A 24,240-nucleotide genomic window follows, 5' to 3' on the forward strand; every position below is an offset into this window, starting at 1 on the left:
AATCTTCCAGGAAACACCTTCGACAGACTTCTATTATGTCTATTTATGATCCGGACTTCATCTTTAGCAAATCGTCACCATGATCATGTTCCATATATTTTCAAAATGATCAGGAACATATGACACACAAGAGTCGCAAAACTGTTGATTTCTGTTATGCATATTTCACGTAAAATAATAGAATACAATTTGTTTCATTCTTTGCAGACCCTACAACATGTAGAGACCGTCCATGCTTCACTGGCGTTGTATGTACTGATATACCACTTAATCTTAATGCAATCGATCTAGAAAACACAAGGGAAATCAAATTATACGAATGTGGTCCTTGTCCTCCAGGATTCTTTGGAGCCGATGGAATTACTTGTTACGGTAAGAACATTGATTGGGCTATTCCATTTAAAATCCATGAGAACTACCTGCCGATTGGCCAAAATGAATACTGTGTCCAATTTTGAACCAATCAAGGAGGGTATTAATAAGATCATCTGCAAATGTAAGGTTGACCATAAATAGTTTAAAGCCTAGTCATAATTGGCAATTGAAATGAGCTTTTCAAGTTGTCAAATAATCAGAAATGCTGTTGAGTAACCAGTAGTGTCCAGGGGGTTAAAATCTACACTACCCCTGTGAACGATTTTGGAAATATCCTCCACAAAGGGAGTATGTTTTTCAAATGTAATTGGTCAGGGTTAATCATTTTGAAACCCATACCCCCATGTGTTATGGCTTTACCTATATCTTCCACAACATGAGTGAGTATTTCAAATGAAAGTTACCTAATTGTCAATTTGATTCAAAACTTATACTCCCTCTGTGGAAGACTTCAGCTAAATCTTCCACAGGGGTAGAGTGGATTTTAAATGGAATAGCTTAATTACCTGACGAAATGCACCTTACCAATTGTAAAGAATCCAATTATTCGTGTGCATGAATGATCAGTAGATGGCCTCGTATTTTAAGTTCTGAAATATAGACACGATTAAATTAAAATGATTATTGTTACTAGTTACTGGAATTTGTTTTGTCCTGCATTAATTTTCGCATTATAATACGAATGATATCGTTATTTTGCGCTTGGAATTACCATATCTTTGAACCAATTAATGTGCGAATGTGATTGGTCGGTGATCTGATCGTAAAGACTGAGTTATATCGTCTCGTATAACACAGTCAGGATCCAATGAAATTGCGCGGAATTGTTTAAACCAGATATGACGACATGATTCGATTGAAATAGTTTTTACAATGAATTGTATATCAAACAATTCGCAGACAGTTCCTATCATGACATGCCCCTATTTGATTGAAACATAATGAATAACATAATGACTTTTAACATTCAAGCAATACTGATTCAAATTGTTGCCTATTTTTAGATGAGAATGAATGCCTACGCGGAGCTCACAACTGCCATGTAAATGCTACATGCCGTAACATACCAGGAGGGTTCAACTGCGAATGTAATATTGGTCATATAGGAAATGGCACTTATTGTATACCGCTAGGTACGTATATAAGTTTATTTTATTCAATCAATCTTTATTAAAAAGACTAAATCGCGTCTGACGTCAGGGCAGAGGCGTGCCGTGATTGGTTGCCGACCTGTGCAGTACGGCATTTTCTGTCTACTTGTCAGAATTTCAGACGCGAACTAGTCTATTTATTATTATTATTTTGGAAATTATAAATTTACTTTTGAAGTCTATTCCTAACACGTATTAATCTCTTCATTCACAACATTATTCTATTGCAAATCCATCCTTTACTGTACTTTTCAATAATACAGATCCAAGAATATGTGCCAACGAGCCCTGCTTCCCTGGCGTGGACTGCTTTGATATACAAATTAACGACATTGACTTCTATGGATTGAACGCATCTACCTCAATTGTCAAGTTATTCCAATGTGGACCGTGTCCTGAAGACTACGCAGGAGATGGAGAGTTCTGTAAAAGTAAATCTACCTCTCATTTGTAATATTTTTTATAAATCTGTCTATTACACAAACATTATTTAGGAATTCTTGATGAATCTCATTGTGCTATTGCAACAATACGAATCAGCAGTAGCAGTTGACAAAAATTGGCGTTTTTTGCACGTTTGAGATATAAACATACATGTATATAGTGTCTTCATAATATCCTACTTGTATTGGATTACTTTATAAAACTCACAAGGCTATAAAAACAAGATTGAATTAATTCAAAATTTTCAGATTTTCAATGTCCTCATTATATAAATCTCCACACAACAATCAAGCTTTTATGTAACCATGATATCAGTTGAGCACTTGCCTATGGTTTTAATCTATGGCAGGTCACATCAAAATGACTTTAACCTGCATCAGAAGGACATACAAAATTCATTATAAAAGATTAAATAAAATATGAGAATACATCCTATAAGGCGACTTGAACTTGTGCAAACATGTAGGCATAATCTTTGTTTTCCCTAATGAAAATATCAAATACAATAAAAGTATTAAAAATATTCACACTTTATTAAAATATTTTAATAATATATCTCCTCCATACAGAACTGCCACCAAAGATAGTCTCACAACAACTGAAAGTGATCGCTTACGATAGTAACGTGATTGACAATGATGGTCTCATATCCGATGTTCGTGTCCGTGTATTCGTTGCTGAGCCTACAGAGGAATTCGGCACCAAAACAAATATATTCGAGGGAGCAGAGTCAGCTCTTACGGGACCAAATGGCATCGCCTCATTGACAGTACCTCATAATCAGACTATTATTGTAACTGCACAGAAAATTGGATATTTATTAAATTCAGTTACATATAGACCAAGAATTGACCAAGGTTCGTATATTCTACAAGCAAAAATATTTGTATGAAATCATTCAGTAATGGGTAATAGCTTGCGCCGATGTAAGCATAGTAAAAATGAACAAAAATATCCACGGGGGATACGCACAATTAGCAACAATATACATTGCTATATCATAATTAGAGAAATTGCGGTATCCAAAGTACGTATCGAACGCCCCTGCAATCTATTAAAAATCACTCTCCTGTGACGGGATTTTGAATAGATTGCACGGGCGTTCGATACGTATGTTTGGAAATCGCAATCTCTCTAATATCTTATTTTGATCTTGGTCAAAACTTCGAAACTACATCAAAACCAGATATAAATGTAAGTGTGCATCAAACTGCAAGTGACAAAGCATGCTTTCCCCTGTTCAACTTGATCATAAGGTTCTGTTAATATAATTTATTAAAACAAAATGTAAAATTTGTATTCCATTTACAGCTAATGCACTTACCTTCGAGATGACACAGCCGTCAGAATTCAATGAGTTCAGATGGAGAAGTGAAGGATCACGTGCTTTTGAATTTGGTGACGTAGCGGCGGGAAATCTTTTCAGAATAGAAATTCCACCAGCTGGTTTAGCTGTACGTGAACGAAATAGAGTACGGGTAGAATTCCACCCCATAAATACAACTATCCCAGAGGCCCTTGCGGAAGCACCAGAACTGATTGCTGCAGTACGAAACAGACGAGGTAAGCAAAGGTGTACAAATTTACCGACAGTTACCATGGTTACAGTTACTATTATTGGGAATTTTGTACTACATGAATCCAAAATCATAGCTCCCCATTCCAGCAAAGTACAGCACTAAGTTTTTGAGATTAAAATATTATTAACTTTTGCCAAATGAAACACAGCTCAATCCTAATTATTGACTAAGTACTAACTGACAATAAAAGAGTAACTTCACTATTTTGTCAAATTTATGAATTAAGGGCAAAAATTTGCATTTTTAAGGTGTTGCTGTGACAATCGAATCTTAAGACTAATTTTAATTTTTGCATTATAGTATTTTGAAAAGACATGTTTTATTCGAATAACCAATCATTTTACACAAAAACGTGAAAATTGGAGTAAAATGTTGAGACCTGTTCCAAGTCTTTGATATTTGTGATTCGCTGAAAATACACATTTTTGGGTCTATTTCCAAGAAATTAGTACAATAGTGAACTTTGTCTTTAATCTCGAGTTAGTGCTATGCTAAAAGGAACGATTAGCATGATTAGGATTGAGATATTTTTCAATTGACAGAACTTGATAATATGTTTTAATCCCACAGAATCCCGCAGAAGTGTCCTAAACTCAAACTTTCCAGACAATTGAATCTAGTCACATAGTATTGCAATTATACATGTATAGTTTGGTACGCGGACGCAAGCAAGCGCGGGTCCACCTGAGCACTACCTGTCGATCATTATAACAGTGCCTCTGATTGGTCAATTACATGATATCTTCACTTTAATCACCAATCAGAATGGATGCTAGCAGATAATTCGCCCCAATTTTTTTGCGTAGTGAAATTATTTGAACAATGTTGCTGATTGGGCCAATTGATAATGAAAACTTCTTTTTGGCCAATCGGCAGGTAGTTCTCTTGGGGTTAAACACAAATTCTATACCAAACTCACATTTCGAAATTTGTACCAACAGGTGGTTACGATCTGAGAGCATTGGAGACAATTGGTATGGCGGATCTTATCATCACAGATGTAAGCAGACAGAAACCCCCACGTGTTGTCAACCCATTTATTATTGAAATACCTATTCAGATTGAGCCAGGGAATATCAGACCAGGTGATACTATGGATGCGTGGAACTTCGATGACAGAAAAGGTAGGCTTCAGTGGTTGTTGAACTTATAGACACAAAAATCGGTAACTGATTAATCGCTAAAACGCCTAAATCAAGTAATACTCTTGCTCCAATATAGATTCAAGGCCGTTAGATTAGGACTGAGTTTTCAGAAAGGTTAAATGATATTGACTTTGACTTCTGTATTTCCCTCCAAAAATAAGTGTTTCTGGGTGACAATGCCCATTCCTATTTTTTTTTAAATTTGGGACATTGTTGATACAGTGGCCTTCATTTATAATTCATGCATGCACTGCATTGTTTTGGCTGCGTTAAGTTTAATATAGACCGAGAAAAGTCAATATGATATTATTCTAAAGTAAAAGATATTTAAATTCTTAATTCTCTCCACGTCGGTGTCTACTGCAGACGACAAATTTCAAATACAAATTCAAAAAACTTCAAAAATTTCAGAATTGTAAATATCTATATAAATTTCAACTTTGCTTCTTAGGTGTATGGGTACGTCGCGGAACTGGTACTTTCCGACTTGCTGAGGAAGGTTATTTAGTATGGCAATACCAGGCGGATAGTCTTTACTTCACATGGTGGGCAGCTGGTAGAGTGTGGGAAGACACTAGTTGTATTACAGTCAGCACGTGCTATGATCCATTCTGCTTTAGACCTGCAAGTGATATCATCGTAACGTAAGTTACCTAGATACCGTAAAAACTCGATAGTTAGCATATGAAATTACTATCGAGCGCTTTTGAAAACATGAAATTGTACCAAAGTTAGGCGCTTTACCAACTGAGCTAATGGTGTTGAGACATACATTTGCACGTTGGGGGGTTCGTATATGTGTATCGATGATTTGCATAAAACCCTTTACACTTTTGTGGATGGGGCTCTTCATGTTTGCATGTGTTAATAGCGCTCGATAGTAAGCACATATGCTAACTATCGAGTTTTCACGATATACACTCGTATGGCACTATTTTAGTTGGTTATACCTAATTAAGACTTTGTTTTCGTCAATCTTCATATGAGTAGATCAACAAATGAAGAGCTTATTTCCAAACCGTGTTAAGTCCACAACCACATGTTTCTCATTTACTTGTGTGCCACAAATACTTTGACAAGTTTGACATTAGCAACGATGAGTTACCATCAACAAGCCATTATTTACCATAACAATGCTGTATAACAATATGCAGACTATTGTTCTCATTTGAGAACCAAAGACCTCACACAGTATTCTTACTGTGCATCCATCCACTGTTTGCTTTGTAATGGTGCATCCCACAGAAATTATAATATAGAATAGCATCACAACCCATTGCAATATCGCACAGGTAAATCTGAAACACGTGTTTGTGGGTGGAAACACTGCAATATATAAATATTGCATAAAAATAAGATTAATTATACATTCCTAAAACCCTTTAAATTATTTTGTTTTGATTTACCCTTTCCCATTGTTTTTACAACACAGACTTACTGGGGTAGACTTCCGTTATCAAGCATCACGAACTACAGATGAAAACGGCAAGGTCTGCATGCCGTTCACCTTGGGTGGTTTAGCTCGTATCACAATCCCTTGTACTGACGATAGCTATGTAGTCCAAGGAAGCAGGAGACCATCAAAATGCAGCAATGCGCAAACTCAGTACGATATTCCCAAGTTCCAGTCACCAGTAGCAATAGAAGATAATTGTGAAACCTACAAATTTACATTACCAGGTAAGTCTTGTAGATAACCTAGAATGACAACTTCATCTTTACCTTCTTTACCAGGTGTTGACTGATATACGCCGTAGAAGTGACGTAGTTAATCGGATTAACTACCATAGCAATAGATGAATACAATTTTGGCAATATCGCCCCGCACTACAACGTTCATGCGGTACCGATGCATTGAACCATAGATGTCAAAGAAATGCTAATCACTTGCACCTGTAAGATTAGTCTCTTTGAAAAGAGCGGTATTGTATTCAATCTATTATTTGATTGAAGACAGGTGATGAGTGCAACCTGCTGCAGTGCAGCGCGGTATATTAAAAAATTGTATTCATCTATTGCTATGGTAGTTAATCCGATTATGACGTCACTTCTACAGCGCATTGGACTCATTTAACTTCATTGTCATTTTAACTTAAAGGTTACCTAATACCTTTTAGAGTATTTGGTGAGCAACAAACGTAATTGCGCAGGGGCGTAGCAAGCGGGTGGACAAGGGTACACAAAGGCTCCGAGCAAAAGTGAAAATGAAGTGTGTTAGGGATAGGGCTGATTAAGGAGATATAAAAAGGGCCGGAGACTGCTCCTTGTCCATCGAGGCTCTTACTACGTCCCTGAATTTGCGACACCAACATTGCTTCTTTTATTCAGCCTTGTGTTTACAACAATATAGACAATGCAGGAGTCATCAGCAGGAAAGATCAAGGAAGCCAAAGATATCAAGACACTAAATCATACACACTACTGGGACGCCAAATACAACCTGTCCGCCATCTACGACCAGTGGCGGCGCCTAGGGGGTGGGGTGGGGGGGGGCAAGGGGGACATCCCCCAAATATTTTTCGTGCCCCCCTCACTTTTGAGGAAAAAACCCCAAAATCACGTAAATTTCCACTTTTTGCGGCAATTTTGGGCAAAATGTTCCAATTTTGGCCCCCTGAAATTCAGTTCCCCCCATGCCCCCCGAAAAAATATTCCTGGCGCCGCCACTGTCTACGACGATCTTCTGATGACTAGGTAACCTGAGGGTTGTGAACACAACGCTGAATGAAAATTCCCAGATGGTGTTGCAAGCTATCCTCGTAAGCTACGTTTGCGGCTCAAAAAAAAACTATTGGAGGGTGGCTATAAATAAGTTGTTGTCTTTGCACATGTACATGTAATGTGCCCACGTCCTGACGTCACCAACGAAGAAAAGGTGTAGTTTCAGAAAGTGACAAGTGTCACAAAAGGAATGGGATAATTGGTATTTTATCTTTCAACGTCTAATCCAATTTAACATAATCTCCGTTTCGCTGTTATTTTTCCCAACGATTCGCTTTTTATCACCTTCTATTTATTTATTTATTTATTTTTAATACAGAATATGTTGGCTCAGAATGCTACGACCCAGGAGCAGTTGTTAATGGCCAAAGATATGGATTAAATTTCAAATATGGTAGCGAGGTAATATATGAATGTAATGAAGGATATAGGCTCACAGCAGACAGCAGTAGTACAAGAGTGTGCACCAAATGCGGTGATTGGACAGGTCAGATACCCACATGTGAATCAGCTGAAGTCGGCGGATATGCTGCTTTTTCATCATCGTCAGCTAGCATAGATTTCCCAAATTATTAAAGACTTATATTTTCATTGGATAGCCTATTAACTTTATTTTAAAAAGTTTTTGTTGTGACACAATATTTGTAATATTATTGTAAAAATGAACATTTTTAGTGAACTTGGTTTGGGTTTCGTCAGTGACGTTATAGTGGCAAATTGTGTCGCCTACATTCATGTAGTTGTCTTTGCACATGCGCGTGTAATGTGCACACGTCCTGACGTCACCAACGAAGAAAAAGTGCAGTTGCAGAAAGTGACAAGTGTCGCAAAAGGAATGCGATAATTGGTATTTTCTTGATTCATTTGGAACCAAACTGAAGAACCTTTTTATTGCAGGCCAAAATCTAAATGGCTATGAGCTTGCAAGTAAACAACTAAATGTCCCAACTTCCTTAAAAGTGTAAATGGACTATTCCAGTTGAAATCCATACTCCCAAAACGGAAGACATGACCTTAATCTCCCACACATGGGGTGTAGATTTCAATTAGAATCACCTATTCAAGTAACCCCATTTGAAATTCACACCTCCCGTATAGGAGATTAAGATCATGTCTTCCATAGCGGTTGTATGGATTTCAAATGGAATCATCCGATGTTAACAAAGGAAATAATCTTTTCTTTGAGTCGAATTATAAAATCTACCATTTTTGCGCACGAAGAGTAAAACATATTTTGCGATGTAATGGTGTTGATTTTGTTGAATTATGACTGTAGAATGCCACTATTATGCTGCTATGTGAAATTGAGAAAGCTTTTGATCAGATTGATTTAGACTAGCGGACAGAGGTAGAGATTATTACCAAGTTGAAATATTAGATTCAATATTTAAAGTGTATATTTTAATTCAAATGATGTAAATTATTGCAGCCGACGGTGGCTTAGCAGTGAATAAGCTTACATGGACACCTTAAAGGCCCATTCAGTGATTTGCTCATCGGGAGGATCGTAAAATTGATCAACATTTAAGTTTTGGCGCCTTTGTTATGTCATAGACGATGTGCTAACATAGCCTGCTAGTGATTAAGCTGAAAGCCGTGTTTCAAGGACAATAGAAGACATTTTACTTAAATAGAGTACTCAACTTTGTAAGTGCTGCTATTTTCTTCGTTTTTGTCAAATTTTCATTTCAAAATACAATTTGAATAATTTATCCTTCACTTTTAGGCAATATATAAACATTTTTTTTACACTTGCTTGTTACCCTGGGATCACTGAATGGGCCGTTAAGTTGGGTCTTTTACAGGGCAGATAAGAGAGCTGCCATATATATAGCGTTAACATTAATTAATTTTGCCTCCAGTGATGGAACCAGTGATATAAGATATAAAACAAAAGAAGGTATAGATTCATGTAGGGGCCCCACCTTTGTTTCCAATGGACATTTTATTGTGAAATTTCATTGTACAAGGAATACATTAACAAAAATTCCACATAGCCCCGCATGTAAAGTATTTAATTATCTTTGTAATCACTCAAAAAGCATTTTGTGTGAATTTTACCTCCGAACTAGGTGCTATTAAATGTTTATGAGCCTTTTATTTTACATGTAAAGTCTATGGGGGTGAAGATTAGAAAAGGACGGCAATATTGAAAAACCCTCATTTTGGGCCATTTTAGACACTAAAATGCCCATAAAAAAGAATAGCACTTAGTTCGGATGTAAAATTCACACACAATGCTACCTGAGTGAGTACAAACATAATTAAATACATTTCATTCGGGGGGTATAGCAAAAAAAAGAAGTCCTATACCTTAATGGTTATGGAACAAAGGTGGCCCCTTTAGAGATTGGGCGTCAGTAACTTAAAACGCCCTCGTCTCACTAGCCTTTACAATGGATCATCAGCACTGAAATACCGCGGCACTTGACCTGGTTTCTGCGTGTTTCTACTGGGGAACGGTTGGCGGGTAATGCGGTTTAGTTTAGAGTGTTACCGGTTAATCTGCTCAGTGGAAACAGATCGGTTCAGAGTGATGCGGTGTGGACACCCGGCAACCCTGGTCCACCTCTTGAGGTAGATCATGTGGTGTGACACCCGGTATTTCTGCCAGTGGAAACACACCGGATAACGGTTGCTGGGTGTTGAACCTCTTTTATATACATTTTATGTATCACATCGTGACCTTAAAAGCAGCTTGGAGGTCAGGCAAACAGTTTCAGTACTTCCGGTACACACCACATACCTTATTTTAAGCATCAGTAGAAACGTGTTGGTTGTTGCCTGAATCGGATTGTGGGTTACCAGGTAATACCGGGTAAAAATACAGAGTGCTCAGTGTAAACATGGATAGACAGGACGGAATGGGAAAATTAAAGGAATCGAATATTAATTGGTTAACTGGTTTCAACACTGGAGGTAATATTTTCTAATCCGATGTCTAGTTAGATGAGTCTGAAATTGTTGTTTTTGTGTAAATATATCATATTTTTGAATATTTGTACTATATTATAATGATCACAATAACATTGTTAGATGTAAGAGTAAATCTCGCTTGATAACCACAGATAGGCCTAAAATTATTATTTATATTGTAGATTTCTAACGTTTTTTTTATTTCAAAATAAGAGGCAAACTTACATAACTGTTTTGTTCAACATGTTTGGCGAGTAAGATAGCAGGGACTATTTTCCAGTTTTATCCACTTTAAGAGGCGCCGTCCGATATTTTATGTTCTGTTTTCCATCATATATTGAGGCACACCATGACAAAATTATGTTTCCAAATTTTGAGTTGTTTTAATCTGAGAAACAAAGACGTGTATAACATTGCGCCACTACGATTCGCTACGATTTTATTCACACCATGTAAACCAAAAATAAAAATATCTAAGATATTCAATTTCACTGGGGTAATTAGAAAAATGTGAGCTTTCTTGTGATACCAAAATCTCAGTTTTAATGAAGAAAAATGGAATATGAGGCTGTCGATAGGGTTAAGGTCTTTTAACTTAAAAAACTGCAGCATACTTCTTAATATTAATGCATTGATCTTATAGGAAATGATTCAAGAAAGCCATTATTTGCATTAAAATTTCCATAGGTCTTACGGTACTTGAGTTACGGCCAATAATATTTCAAAACTAAAGATGTCGTCATTTGACGTCACGCCGACGCGCACATCGTTACTACACACGTCACGCATGAGCGATGTTCACTAAACGACGTTTGCATTGGCGTAACGTCAAATTACAATAGCTCAGGTCTACTAGCAAAGGCTTATGGGATTTCTAGAAAAGTTCAGTTGTAGTATTATACCCTCGTCGGACAATGGCTACAATGAGTTAATCTCATTATAACTCATTATATCCCACATGGCGGGACCAGGAATGGTTATACACCATGTAACCAGTACTCGCGCTTTATCCTTTACTATGGGAGAAAACGTTCTGGTTTGTTCAAGTTCATGGATATGATCAGTAGTCTAAACCATGATCGAAGTCCAAGAGGAGAACCAATTCTATTAATTTATGCAGATTCATATTATATTAACCGTTACCTTTTTGATAGACATGTCAGATGTTTAGAGTATTAATAATTATATCACCACATGCTGTACAGCCAAGGTCAGAGGTCTTACCTTTCACATTTGGAATTTTTCTATACCAGGTTTCTAGGACTACTTGAGGTGATAAATCACCTTTCATGCAATGAGACTTCAAAGGGGGAAAACAACATTGAGGAACCAATGTATTGTGTAACTTGCTTATTAACATATTGAAATGTTAATTCATGAATTACTGATTTATGGCAAGAAACCTATTTACAATATAGGGTCCACAACTTATAAGTTCCCCCCTAAATACTTTTTTAAATAAATACAAGAAACCTATTTACAATATATTACCTCTTAGGATCTTACGATAATAATCTATGCAATAATAATAGTCGTATTTTTTTTGAAATAGTAGTAGTCGTATCTTTGAAGTTTAAAATCTAAAAAAAAGTTCAACAAACATTATTTAAAACATATAAAGCAGAATAAGTTGTACATTTTATACTATAATTTTTTTTTGTATTTTTTACATTTTTTGATAACCGTTTGCTTCAAGTCAATATATTGGAATGTTTGCTATTAGTATTAATAACTTGTCAAAGTGTCATGTTTTATCCGCTGTTAACATACCGGTATTGTAAAATATAACACGTTTACTTCAGCAAATCAATCTGGAACACTGGTCATTTTGACTTTGGTTTCCCCTGATGTTTAGTAGTGACGTCAATGTTGTATTGTGGTTGCGCAGAAAGAGTGTTGACAACCGCCCTTGTACGTACTCGTGGGGATATTATAATCAGCATAATACGTCACTACCGAACTTGAGGTGAGCCAACTTGGAGTAAGAAACACTGTCAATTGCCTTTGGTTCAGTTGTCCTGTACTTCTTACATCCTAAGATGAGCAACACTTGGATGGCCAACATTAGTGTCCCAGCAAAGCATTATGACTTTGTATCGGAAAATGTTATATTTTGTTGAAGGTTTCATTATAAAAAATAAACGATGTTATTTAAAAGAAAAGAAAAGAAATTGCATATAACTGTGAAATATTTATTTTGCTCTTTTGTATGTTCCTGTAGAGTAGAATTATATTAGAACCAATATTACCAGTATGCTCCGACTATATTTATAAATACTTATTTATAAATACGCACGTGGCCACCTCCACGCTTCCATAACGACTTGTAGGCAGTAAGTCTCGCAGTGACCTTCTACATAGCGGATGGTATTCCTGTACATTTGAATGCAAAGACGGAAGAACACGAGACTAACTGTTCAGCAAAATTGTTTCTGTCGATAAATATTTTTTCCGTGGGCAAATACTTTCAAAATGTTGTTTTTGATCAAATATTTCAAATTCTGAATCCCCATGCGTAAAAAATTGCTCTTCAATTAATACTTAATTTTGATAGTTATCTAGAGTGTTTCTATCCTTTTTAGTGGCTTTGAGTTAGGTCACGCTTGACTATTAGGTCACACTTGCTGGTCTTGGTATGTCGTGCCCATGGGTCACGTGCGTATTTATAAATACGTATTTGTAAATACTGTCGAATGTAGCTCCTCTCCTCACCTCTCCTCACCTCTCCTCTCCTCTCCTCTCCTCTATGGCATGTTTTATTTAAATGTGCAGCCGTCAGTGGCGGACCCGTGGGGCATCCCCAGTCAGAACTCTTACCCTCGCAGTAAATGCTCAACAGTACGAACGTGTCCACAAATTCCAGCAATTTTGCCCAAAATTGGTTGATTTAGTCCCCTGAATTCCCCCCCGCCCATGTACCCAAAAAAAATCGAATTAAAGACCTCATTCGTTGAAATTGTTCAAGAAATAAAGACACGGCGATCCCAAAACCCAAGGAAGATACCAATTTAAAAGTAGCAGTTTGCTGCATTAAATGCCCTATTGATTTGTACACAAAACGTTCGTGAAAAAAAGAGAACTAGCGCTGCGCTTCCATTGATTAGCATGTTATAACTAGCGTCATGCTTTCATTGATTAGAACACAAAGTGCAACTTTTGATTTCGTGTCTTCATTAAATTTTAGATCACCGTTTCTTTAATTCTCAACCAATTTCAACAAATACGGTCTTAAATCAGAGCTAAAGATTACAGGTATTGGCTGCGTGTTTTAATTTTGTAATATTTGTCTTTATTTAGGATATACAGGGGTGAACATAACTGGTTTCTTAATTCTTTGGCTTACTGTATAGGATAAACTTAATCTCCTCGCCGTCACCGCACTAGAAGTCACCACAAAACGCTGTTTCCTGAGCTGATTTTTTTCCACCATTATTGACCATGGTCACACACAAAAGTATATTTAAGCCTTGACATTTGGAACAGAAAATAGTTTTAACATACTTCAATCACAAATTGTCAGCAACATGTGGCGTGCCTTTTACACAAACCAAAAACATATGTCTAATTTCTAATATTTGGTCTTAGATAATGCATAACTTACCTCGTTGTCACACTTCAGCACGCTTCGTGTCGATTAGGTATCTATTTCGCGTAATGAAATATGCGCAGTGTGTTTCTGCGCTGTAGGGTTAGGGATCAGGTACATATTCAGACTACAGTGTGGGCCAAAAACAACTTTACCCAATTTCAGAGAGTGGTTGCTCGAAAAGTAGAAGAGCTATTCATAATATTGTTACATATTCTAAATGTATATATTTCTGAAAGTATGTGATGAAGAAATGAAAGCAAAAGAAGCTAAATTAACAAAATGGTGATAGTTTTACGTCCGAGGGTCAAAAATCGCTTTGTCCACACGTAATTCAATGGTGTATGTCCGATTGCTTAGAGTACATGTACGGTACACATGCATGAAAGAAATACAATCGATTTTAACCCCCATTTACTTGTCATGAACTGGAACTTCACTCCTGTCATTTACCAACAATTGGCATAAAAATTATCTGGCGCAATTTTTCAATTTTAAATAGGCCTTCGTGCATTTCGTGACTGCGTGGCTTATTTCTAAATAGGTTTGCAAGGTGTCAAGATAAGGCAATTCACAACACAAGAGATGACTTTTATGGCAGAGGTCTACTTAATTAAGAACAGAAAGCTTTTTGGTAGTGCAGCGTCAATTTCGGATTCGTTTCCCGAACGTAAGATCCCACCGAAACCTACCATAACTCTACATACGAACAACTTTCACAACCTCGGAAGTGTGATGAATAGATGCAAAGCATGGAGCGGACGTCCAAGAACTGGTCGTTCAGCTGCAAATATTGCAGCGGTTCAAAGGGAACTTGCAGCTAACCCCAGAGTCAGTTGTCATGGTTGTCGACGCAACAATTTGCCGAACATACCACGAACGCAATAAGTTCAATAACTTCAAACTTTCTTGTAGATAACATTTCGTAATGACAAAAACAAAATCAGGTCTGAGGTTACAATTGCTTTGCGCATATTTGAAGAGAATTGTGTTTATCTTTGCAGACCGGCTTTGCAGCCCGGCTTTGCAAGGTGCAAGCTGCATATCATGACGAAATATCATAGCTTGACATTTAAATTGTTCAGGTTTGATTTATTTGATTGTGTTATATGAAATTGCTGAACAAATTTGTGCGTATACTGAGTGGTTCTCATTCTTTATCGAACTCGCCATTGCAAGTGATGCGACGCGACAGCTAGTAGGCCTTCGCGTGGACAAAGCTAATTTTGACTCTTTGATTTAAAACTTGCGGCACGTTTTTAATTTAATACATTTTTGAATATTTTTTTCACCAAATACTCTAAAGAAGATGTTCTTTATGAATATGTGAAAACAATTTGCTTTTCAATTTTGAGATACGAACCTTTTAAATTGGGTAAAGTTGTTTTTGGCCCACACTGTATTTAGTAGGGATGCCCACTGTCAATAAATCTAATGCTTGAACGGTTTCCCACTTAATGTTGTGTGCTGTGCACTCACTCATGTATTTCAATGCAAAAATAAATCAATGCAAGAAGTCCCATGGTATGCAGTACTTGCATTGGCCCGATTTAGACCTAAAACAGGTTGTTTCAAGAAATTCCTGATTCCATCAGACACCATTAACCAAACTCTTTCCTGATTGGTCAGTAAATAGAAAAGATCTTCCTTTATCAAGAGATCAACTTTTTTTAAAGAAACATTTAATGAGATGAGAACTACAACAGGTTGAAGTGACACCATTCTGTGCATCAGGTCTTGAAACGCAATTATCTCCGAATTTGGATTGATTCAGACAAGCAAACTTACATACTCATAAAATTTAACTATTTTTAAAGACAAAATGTACAGGATGTTAAGAAATTAAATAATGTTTAAGGGGTGGGGTATGAACCTTTGGACAGTATATATTGTGGGACATTAGAGCACATCAGACATATCGAATTGCATTCTGAATACGAAGAATGTCCTTCTGATATCAAATAATTGTTTTGAAATTCGCAATGTAATACACATTTTATGGCAAATCATTAAAAATTGATATTTTTGATATTCAACAGTACTCGAAGTACACTTGATAAATCTGATGATTTATATTTGAAGTGTATGTAGGTGGGATGAAAAGCCGACGATCAATTGAAAATTTTGACCTTTCGTGTTGAAGATATGGATTTTTTTTCCCAAAACGCCAAAATAAAAAGGCCTTTTTGGGAAAAAAATCCATATCTTCAATATGAAAGGTCAAAATTTTCAATTGATCGTCGGCTTTTCCTCCCAGCTACATACACTTTAAGAATATATCATTAAATTGATAAAATGTGAAAAATATCAAATTTTATTAATTTGTCATAACATTTGTATTTAATCGTAAATTTCAAAAAATGAAAATTATTTGATATCAGAAAGACATGCTTCGTATTCAGAATGCAATTCGATATTTCTGAGGTGCTCTCATGTCCCACAAAAAATACTGTCGAAATGCCATAAACGCTCATTCCAGATCCCTTAAGCCTGCCAAAACCCATCTCAAATTATGCACTTCTGACCACCATGTGCATTTTAGATATGCTCCCCATGCACACACAGTGTATTGCTCAATGCTGTAAAGATAACCTTTGAGTTGGAGCAAATTTCTCAAAATTGGTAGTGATTTATGTTATCAAACTTATGTCATTATGAAATATAATCATATTTGAAGATAAAATGTGCTGACCTTAAAAGATTGAACAATGTTTAAGACTATCGCTATTCATTTGAAATAATGCACTTATTGATTTTCACAAGAAAATGACAAATATATAGTGTAAACACTAACATCTCTATATTAAAGGGCAGGTCTATTGCAAAAACAACATCATATCATTGGCAAGCTAATATTATGAGGACAATGAAAATGACTCCTTTTTTTGAGAAAATAAGACGTTTAAAATTGATATTCCGCAAAAAGCAACTTAAGCGGTGGGTTCCTTCGAACGAGACAGATTTGGCCTAGAAAAAAGGCGACGTCATGAAATGAGATGTGCCCGCTTTGAGAAAAGGGACTATAAACGCTCTCAATGGACAGAACGTATACTGTTGTTGTTCATAGAAAAAAATCCAAATTAAGTATTACAAATGTAATGGTTTTTAAACTAAAATCAGGCGCTTTTTTTATATATATTAGTAAATTGTGATATTACAATTCATATGTATATCAATATCATGAGAAATATTAGGCCTAAAAAATAAATACATAATTTGAGCTTAGAATTTCATCTGAGACTAGCATATAAACCGTGTTAAGGTTGGTCTGAACCCTGGAATTATGGAAACTTTCGGGCCTCATAACTTCTAAATTGTTTGTCTAAAGTATATAAAAGTATACATATTTAGAATGGCAAAGACTGGATAAGTTCATCTGTGAGGTCAAATTTGGGCCAAAATGGCACTTTTGGCCCAAAATCCCAAAAATAACGGTTTTTGGCCCACTTCTTTTTTGTGCACCGTAACAAAAAAATTCTTGGGCCAAAATTTAATTTTTATTAATTTTTAAAAACTAGATCAAAATATCTAGGACCCGTTTTTTCATTTTTTTTAATTTTGACCAATTTCACCAAAATATTTGAAATTTGTGCCAAAATCGGGCTTTTTTATGATTTTTTGAAAAATCAACATTTTTTGACCATTTTTGGGGCAAATTTCTCAAAGTTAGTTATATTTTTAACAATACCTGCATGTTTTCTTCCACACATCTCAGAGTATTGTGATTCTTATATTTTATAAAATGGGCTTACTATCTGTCAGCATATTTATGATACCAGCCGGGAGCCTCTGTCACATCCCTGCACTGTTAGAAAAAACCCTGTATTTTACCGGTAAAAATACAGCAACCACCGTAAACAAGAATTGACCGTTAATTGAACAATTCGTTTACGGTTGCTGTATTTTACCGGTAAAATACTGGCAGCTGGGACGCCGGTATTTTACCGGTAAAATACAGCAACCATAAACAAGAATTGACCGTTAATTGAACAATTCGTTTGATTTTTTAACGGTTGTACGTTTTCTCCTAAAAAACCGGGTTTTTTTCCTTCGTGCCCGTTACTGGTAAATTAACAGTGGAATAATGCAATAATACGACTTTTAACGTTTTTTAAGAGGTCCTTAAATTCTAATAACAACGTTAATTAACGATAACAGTGTTATTTTATGGTACTTTCTACATAAATGACCCGTTATTTGGAGTATCTGGGCAGTATAAATGCCATCTTCAGCCGTAATATAACACTATACTATCTCTTAATTAACAACATTTTAGGTAAAATGACGCTTGACAATGTCAACAAACGATGTTTTAATGTTATTTAACAGTTGGCGTGAACATACATGATAGATGTTATTTTACTGAGATCGTGTATAATTTCAGTTCTACTGTAAATAAACGTGGCAGAATGTTATTCCATAGTAAAATTGTATATTTCAGGGAGTAACGTAAACAAACTATTGTACTGTAAAATAGCGTTGAAGGCGGTTATTTTACAGTCACTTTGTATATTCCACGTCAGGTCGTTATTTCACAGTCAATTTGTATATTCTAGGTAGCAACGTAAATAAACTTTTGTTCTGTAAAAAAATAGCATTGAAGACGTTATTTCAGGGAGTAACGTAAATAAACTATTGTACTGTAAAATAGCGTTGAAGGCGGTTATTTCAGTCAATTTGTATATTCCACGTGAGGCCGTTATTTCGCATTCAATTTGTATATTCCAGGTAGTAACGTAAACACAGGTTTGTACTGCAAAATTTACAATACACACTAGTTTATTTACGTTTAATTGCAGACGTTGCTACAGGTAACGTAAATAAACATCTGAAAATTAAAGTTGTTGACTGATCATTAATTGTTATAAATCATGCCTTCGTAACACATTCATGCTGTGAGTACTCAGCAAACTAATTTGAAAAGGAATAAACAACAAATCACACAAAGGTGTTTTCACAATCTGTTTATTAATCAGCACAGCTGAGATAAACAACAACAAACAGATGAACAAGATTCAGTAAAATCTTATAAACATTGGTTTCCTCAAAATGCAGAGAGCCCTTTGTTGAACTAAACCCTCGAAACTTACACATGCAACAAATACAATGTATCAATATACATGTAAATCTGTCAGTCTATATCAAAACGACTTTTGGTACAATAATACAGAGTATGAAAAATGAAATTAAAAAGATTAGTCGTGTCCACACAGTAAGGTTTAAGACATTTTAACATTTTTGACCTACTGTGGACTAACCACTCTACAAATTATGATTTTCCCACTAGTTACAGGCCCATACACATCAACTGACACTGATTGATGATCAACATGAATTCCCTTCTTGGAATTTGTTCATTGAATACTTCTTGATATCTTCTTAATGTTATTTTTGATATTTTTATCAACTTTACACTTTCACAAAATTTGTGAGGCCAAAAATATAAACTCAAACATAGAGAATCATGTATATAAGCCTGCACGGTGAATTCCCTCTTGGAATTTGTTCATTGAATACTTCTTGGTATCTTCTTAATGCTATTTTTGATATTTTTATCAACTTTACACTAAATTCATATAATTTGTGAGGCCAAAAATATAAACTCAAACATAGAAAATCATGTATAGGCCTGCACTGTGAATTCCCTCTTGGAATTTGTACATTGAATACTCCTTGGTATCTTTTTAATGATATCTTTTATATTTTCATCAACTTAAGGAGGAGCTGACCTTCGCGTTTTTTTTTTTTTTTTCATGCACCTAATTACTAATAGTATTCCTGACTATATTCTGAAGAATTGGGAAGGGCTACAAAAACCAAAGTTACCATGACTATAGCCAAGATTACCATCATCATGTCTATGAAGTTTGATTTAGTTTAGCTTTTACAAATTTTCTTCGAGAGTGTAAAATGTTCGAAAAACAAAAGTTTTGAACATTTGACACTATATGCGAAAATCAATAAAAGCTAAACAAAATCAAACTACATAGGAAGGATGGCAAAACCTTAGCTATATTCATAGCAACTTTCATTTTCTAGCCTTTCCCAATTCTTCACAATACAGCCTAGAGTAGTACCGCTAGGTGCACGAAGGGTCGGCTCCCCTTAAAACTTTCACAAACTTTTGTGAGGCCAAAATATAAACTCAAACATAGAAAATCGTGTATAGGCCTGCACTGTGAATTCCACTCTTGGAATTTGTTCATTGAATACTCCTTGGTATCTTCATAATACTCCATGACTTAAACAGATTACAAAGACCAGAATAAATACTTGATGACAGAGGCCAAGTCCCAACCCAAACTCACTCCATAAGTAAGCAATGTGCTGGTGGTATGATTTGAACCCAGAATCTCCTGGTCACTAGTCTGTACAATTAACATGATTAATGGTACGGTACTGTAGAACTAATCACAGTAATGCTAGACAAAAAGCATTGATCACTTTTCAATTAGTTTTGAGTGGAATTATCAATCTGTCTTGAGTTTTGCCATAGAGTAGCCCATGTCTCTCACTGGTGAACTATCAGTTCATTTGTAATACTTTTAGCTCCCTTATTTGTGAGTCTCACTATGATTGGCTACTTGGGCAACTGGTGTGTTGCAACTGGTTCGACCACGTATTGTTCGTGTATTACACAATAAACAGTGGCGCAATATTGAACCAGCACTTTTGTTTCACGATTGCCGAAGTTTGAACCCAATCATAGCTCTAGTAACCAGTCACATTTCTCAATTGTTGATATAGATATATGCAACAACCTACTCTGAACAGAATACATAATTCAGAACAGTAAACATCAATTCGACATCTGATGATTTAGATGATAAGATATAGCTTCCTTTATCCGTTCAATTTCAAAGTCTAGCCAATCACTTTCAAAGTCTTTCAGTTTGTTACATAGTTGGAGGACTTGTGGATGAACGGCTGTCTTCTTGCCTTTCTTTTTACTTCTCTTGGACCCTTGACTAGGGTTGATGCCAAGGAAGCACCTGAAATCAAATTCATACATTCATATCAGTTCATTCAATATCAGTGACAATACATTGTAATTTGTAGTTTTTATTATTGAATAATATTCTATGTAAAAGATTTTCATAGACATTGAATGCTGTTAACATAAGTCACAAACATCTAAGAATATGGTTCATTCATATATCAAAAGGGTTTTGCACTAAATTATTACAACGAAAGGTATTTAAGTTGAAACTTATGCACTACATGGATTTTTCATATTAGTTTATTTTGAAGGACTGTATAATTTTAACATTTTTGACCTACTGTGGACTAACCACTCTACAAATTATGATTTTCCCACTAGTTACAGGCCCATACACATCAACTGACACTGATTGATGATCACATGATTCAGGTGTTTCTGTTTAATGTTAAGGTTGGATTCAGGTACAGCAATTTGTCCATTTGAACTGTTGTTGAAATCTATACAGCAGATTTGCCAATAATAAAATGAATATTTTAACTTGTTTCCAGCATTACTAAATACTATTAAAAAAAATATCATCAGACATTGGAAGCAATCAAAATATGGACATTATTTAGTTTTCATCATTGTTATTATAATTAAAAAGCTACAAGGGCTACAATAGTACATGTACAATGAAACCAGTAATGAATGACACATTATTTGAATTCCTATGATCATTTTACATAAAACTCCTCAAATCTATTATAAAAGTTTCAAAATTATTGCAAAAGTTTCAAATAAATTGTGAAATAGCTTCTTGCACCCTCAGTTCATCCAATCCATAATGTGTTGGGCGGTACAAAATGTTAATAATGAAAACACATCACACAACACCTCAAAGCAAATGAAGCAGAGAAATAAACATCCTTATATATAATCTTACCTCTGAATAAATTCCAATGTTGCTCCGATATTCTCAGGGTACTCGAAGTTAAAGACGTAGAATGTAGAGAACCACAGGGCCAATGCTGACAGCTGGTTGGTGATGAGATCAATGACTACCTTCCCATTTATTGTCAGTGAGAACTTGTTAGTGTCAAATGGTGAATCTCCTATTTAAAGTAAAGAAAGATAAAATGCATTGCATACACACAATGAAAGGAATGCCAGTTAAAGGGACAGTCAGTGATTGTACAGAGATTCAACATCCCTTTTAATGTTATGTATAGGTAGATATACCAAAGATCACTTTAATTCCAAACTTTTAGCCAAGTCTGACCTTCCGTTTAGAAGTTATGCAATATTGTGTGCATTGCATTGTTCCATAGGCTTCTATGGCGAATTTCTGATGCCCGCGCATCAGAAAATAAAGATTTGACTCTCGTTCACAAACTGTATAGTTTGTGCAAGATTCCTTTTCAGGCTAACCTTCCCCAACAAGCAAAAAAAAAAAGGTATGTGTGAAAAAAAGTTTGACCTTGACCCGCAGATCTCTGACTGTCCCTTTAAGCATTCGCACATGATTTCATATTGAAAACAATAATAAATTCCAAAGCGATTATTGTTTCCAAGTAAAAGTACTACTTTTTCTGAAAGAAAATTTGATGAGGAATTCAAATCTGTGACTATTTTCCTTCAAGTGTAGAAGAAATTTAAAACAAACTGATTTAAAACTATGACAAAATTACATATTTTGGATCTACCTGTAACTTGGTTGGACAACATTATGTTTACATTACAAGTTTGTCTCATTTGAAGGGCTAGTATGTCCTTAACTGATGAACTGGCATCTGTGCAGTTTGATTACTCTCTCAAAATTACATTGAATTAATTTATGAACTGACACAATTAGCAACCAAGATTGGCTCCAACTTTATATTGGGTGATAATGAATAAAACTTAACTTCTAAACCTCCTTTTAGCTACTAGGCCTATGTTTTAAGCTAAAGCAATACTGACATGTCAGGCTATATATTTAGTTCAGAAAATGATCTTTCTTGGCTTTTTGTCAGTTAGGCCTAAGTGTTTCCTGACTGGATTATGAGTGTTTGTTGCAAAAATCCACAAGAGAATTTCTATGCTTATTCATTTATTCCCAAAGTTTCATGACCAGGTTTTTGCTCTTTGCTGGATAAAAATCAAATGTGCAAAAATTTAGGTACTTTCCAGAAAAATGTAATTCAAAGATTATTAAAATGTCAATTTAACCTCTCAATGAGCTAAGTCAATTGTCTTTACAAATTTTTAAAGGTAGAAAGCAAATTGATTTTAGAGCTTATTTTTTAGACTACTCTCAGAAATAAGGGTTCTAAAAGGGTTCTTCACTTGTCCTCTATATGGCACCCTTTAAGGTTCTAAAAGGAACCACTAAGACACTCTAGGGAACCTTTATTGGTTCTTAATGTAACAAGCTATAGAACCTTAAAGGGTTCCTGAATTTTCTGTAACCTTTTTGAGGGTTCAATAGCCAGGGTTCCATATACTGGACAAAAAAGGTTTCAGTTGGCACCCCTTTTTCTGAGAGTGTAAGTGATAATCGATAGCCAATAAAGCCACAATGAATAGAACTTACCATGGGCAACAAGACAAGGTGTTGCCGGTAACTCCAGTGTTTCAATGGTAGAAGCTGAAGTACTTGTCAAGGCCTATTTGAAATATAAAAGAAAATCAAGTTCAGTAAAACAATTACAAAGTAGCAATGGTATCAATGTGTACATGATCTGATATCGAACATTTAAATAATCTCTCCCCTGAAATGTGGCCACTTCACAGCACAAACTGACCCAAATGACCCACAGAAAGATAAGCATTGATCTATGGTACCGGTACATGGGCATTTAGATCGTACCATGCACTTAAACCATGTGAACTAAAACAACTAGCGTTTACTTGCCTGTCTCTGTTAAAGTTGACCAGCAAAGAAGCGATCTAGCAAACTTATCAAAGTAAAACACTTCGACGCCACGGTCGTCTTCTTCCAGTCCTATCGGCCGATATACGTCTCATTACAGCGCGCAACGGCTACTCCCCGGGGGCTGCTCCTCTGCATGCGGTATTCTGATACTAACAGCGCATCCTCAGTTCAATCAATTATGCATAATTACCCAGGGAAAACGGTCTATGAAGTATTATTACAGGAGACCTGTGAACTTACGGGTTTTCAAAAAAGAAAATACATTTTTATTTGTTTGTTTCTGTAAATTTACGGATTTACCAGAACATCCATATTTTTTCTGTAAAATAACATTAATTCCGTAAAAATACGGAATGATTCCGAGTTGTTTGGAATATTTACCGTTAAAACTCTACGGAATATTACGAATATTCTGTATTTTTAAGGAATATTTTCCGTAAGAAACCTCGTTTTATTCTGTATTTTTAATGAATAAGTTTTACG

The 24,240-nt window shown here is 35.6% G+C and overlaps 1 protein-coding gene and 1 long non-coding RNA gene across 2 annotated transcripts in view; one reads left to right on the forward strand and one right to left on the reverse strand.

Moving 5' to 3' along the window:
- The window catches only part of LOC140140044 (uncharacterized), a 110,740-nt gene extending 100,497 nt beyond the window's left edge, over positions 1 to 10,243 (forward strand). The window contains exons 22-30 of the mRNA XM_072161855.1: positions 208 to 372; positions 1,380 to 1,508; positions 1,790 to 1,957; positions 2,540 to 2,827; positions 3,282 to 3,533; positions 4,492 to 4,674; positions 5,147 to 5,339; positions 6,128 to 6,375; positions 7,736 to 10,243. Of these exons, the coding sequence (XP_072017956.1) occupies positions 208 to 372; positions 1,380 to 1,508; positions 1,790 to 1,957; positions 2,540 to 2,827; positions 3,282 to 3,533; positions 4,492 to 4,674; positions 5,147 to 5,339; positions 6,128 to 6,375; positions 7,736 to 7,992 (1,883 nt within the window). The 3' untranslated portion in view covers positions 7,993 to 10,243. The remainder of the gene's footprint in view (positions 1 to 207; positions 373 to 1,379; positions 1,509 to 1,789; positions 1,958 to 2,539; positions 2,828 to 3,281; positions 3,534 to 4,491; positions 4,675 to 5,146; positions 5,340 to 6,127; positions 6,376 to 7,735) is intronic.
- A 9,815-nt stretch (positions 10,244 to 20,058) lies between these two features.
- Positions 20,059 to 23,487, reverse strand: LOC140140045 (uncharacterized). The gene is made up of 3 exons (XR_011857204.1): positions 23,416 to 23,487; positions 21,787 to 21,955; positions 20,059 to 20,910 (listed from the first exon to the last, which is right to left on the reverse strand). It is a non-coding gene; the product is annotated as an uncharacterized lncRNA (long non-coding RNA).
- Positions 23,488 to 24,240: the final 753 nt, after the last annotated feature.

Source organism: Amphiura filiformis, chromosome 18, assembly GCF_039555335.1.
Source record: "Amphiura filiformis chromosome 18, Afil_fr2py, whole genome shotgun sequence".
Classification (NCBI taxonomy): domain Eukaryota; kingdom Metazoa; phylum Echinodermata; class Ophiuroidea; order Amphilepidida; family Amphiuridae; genus Amphiura; species Amphiura filiformis.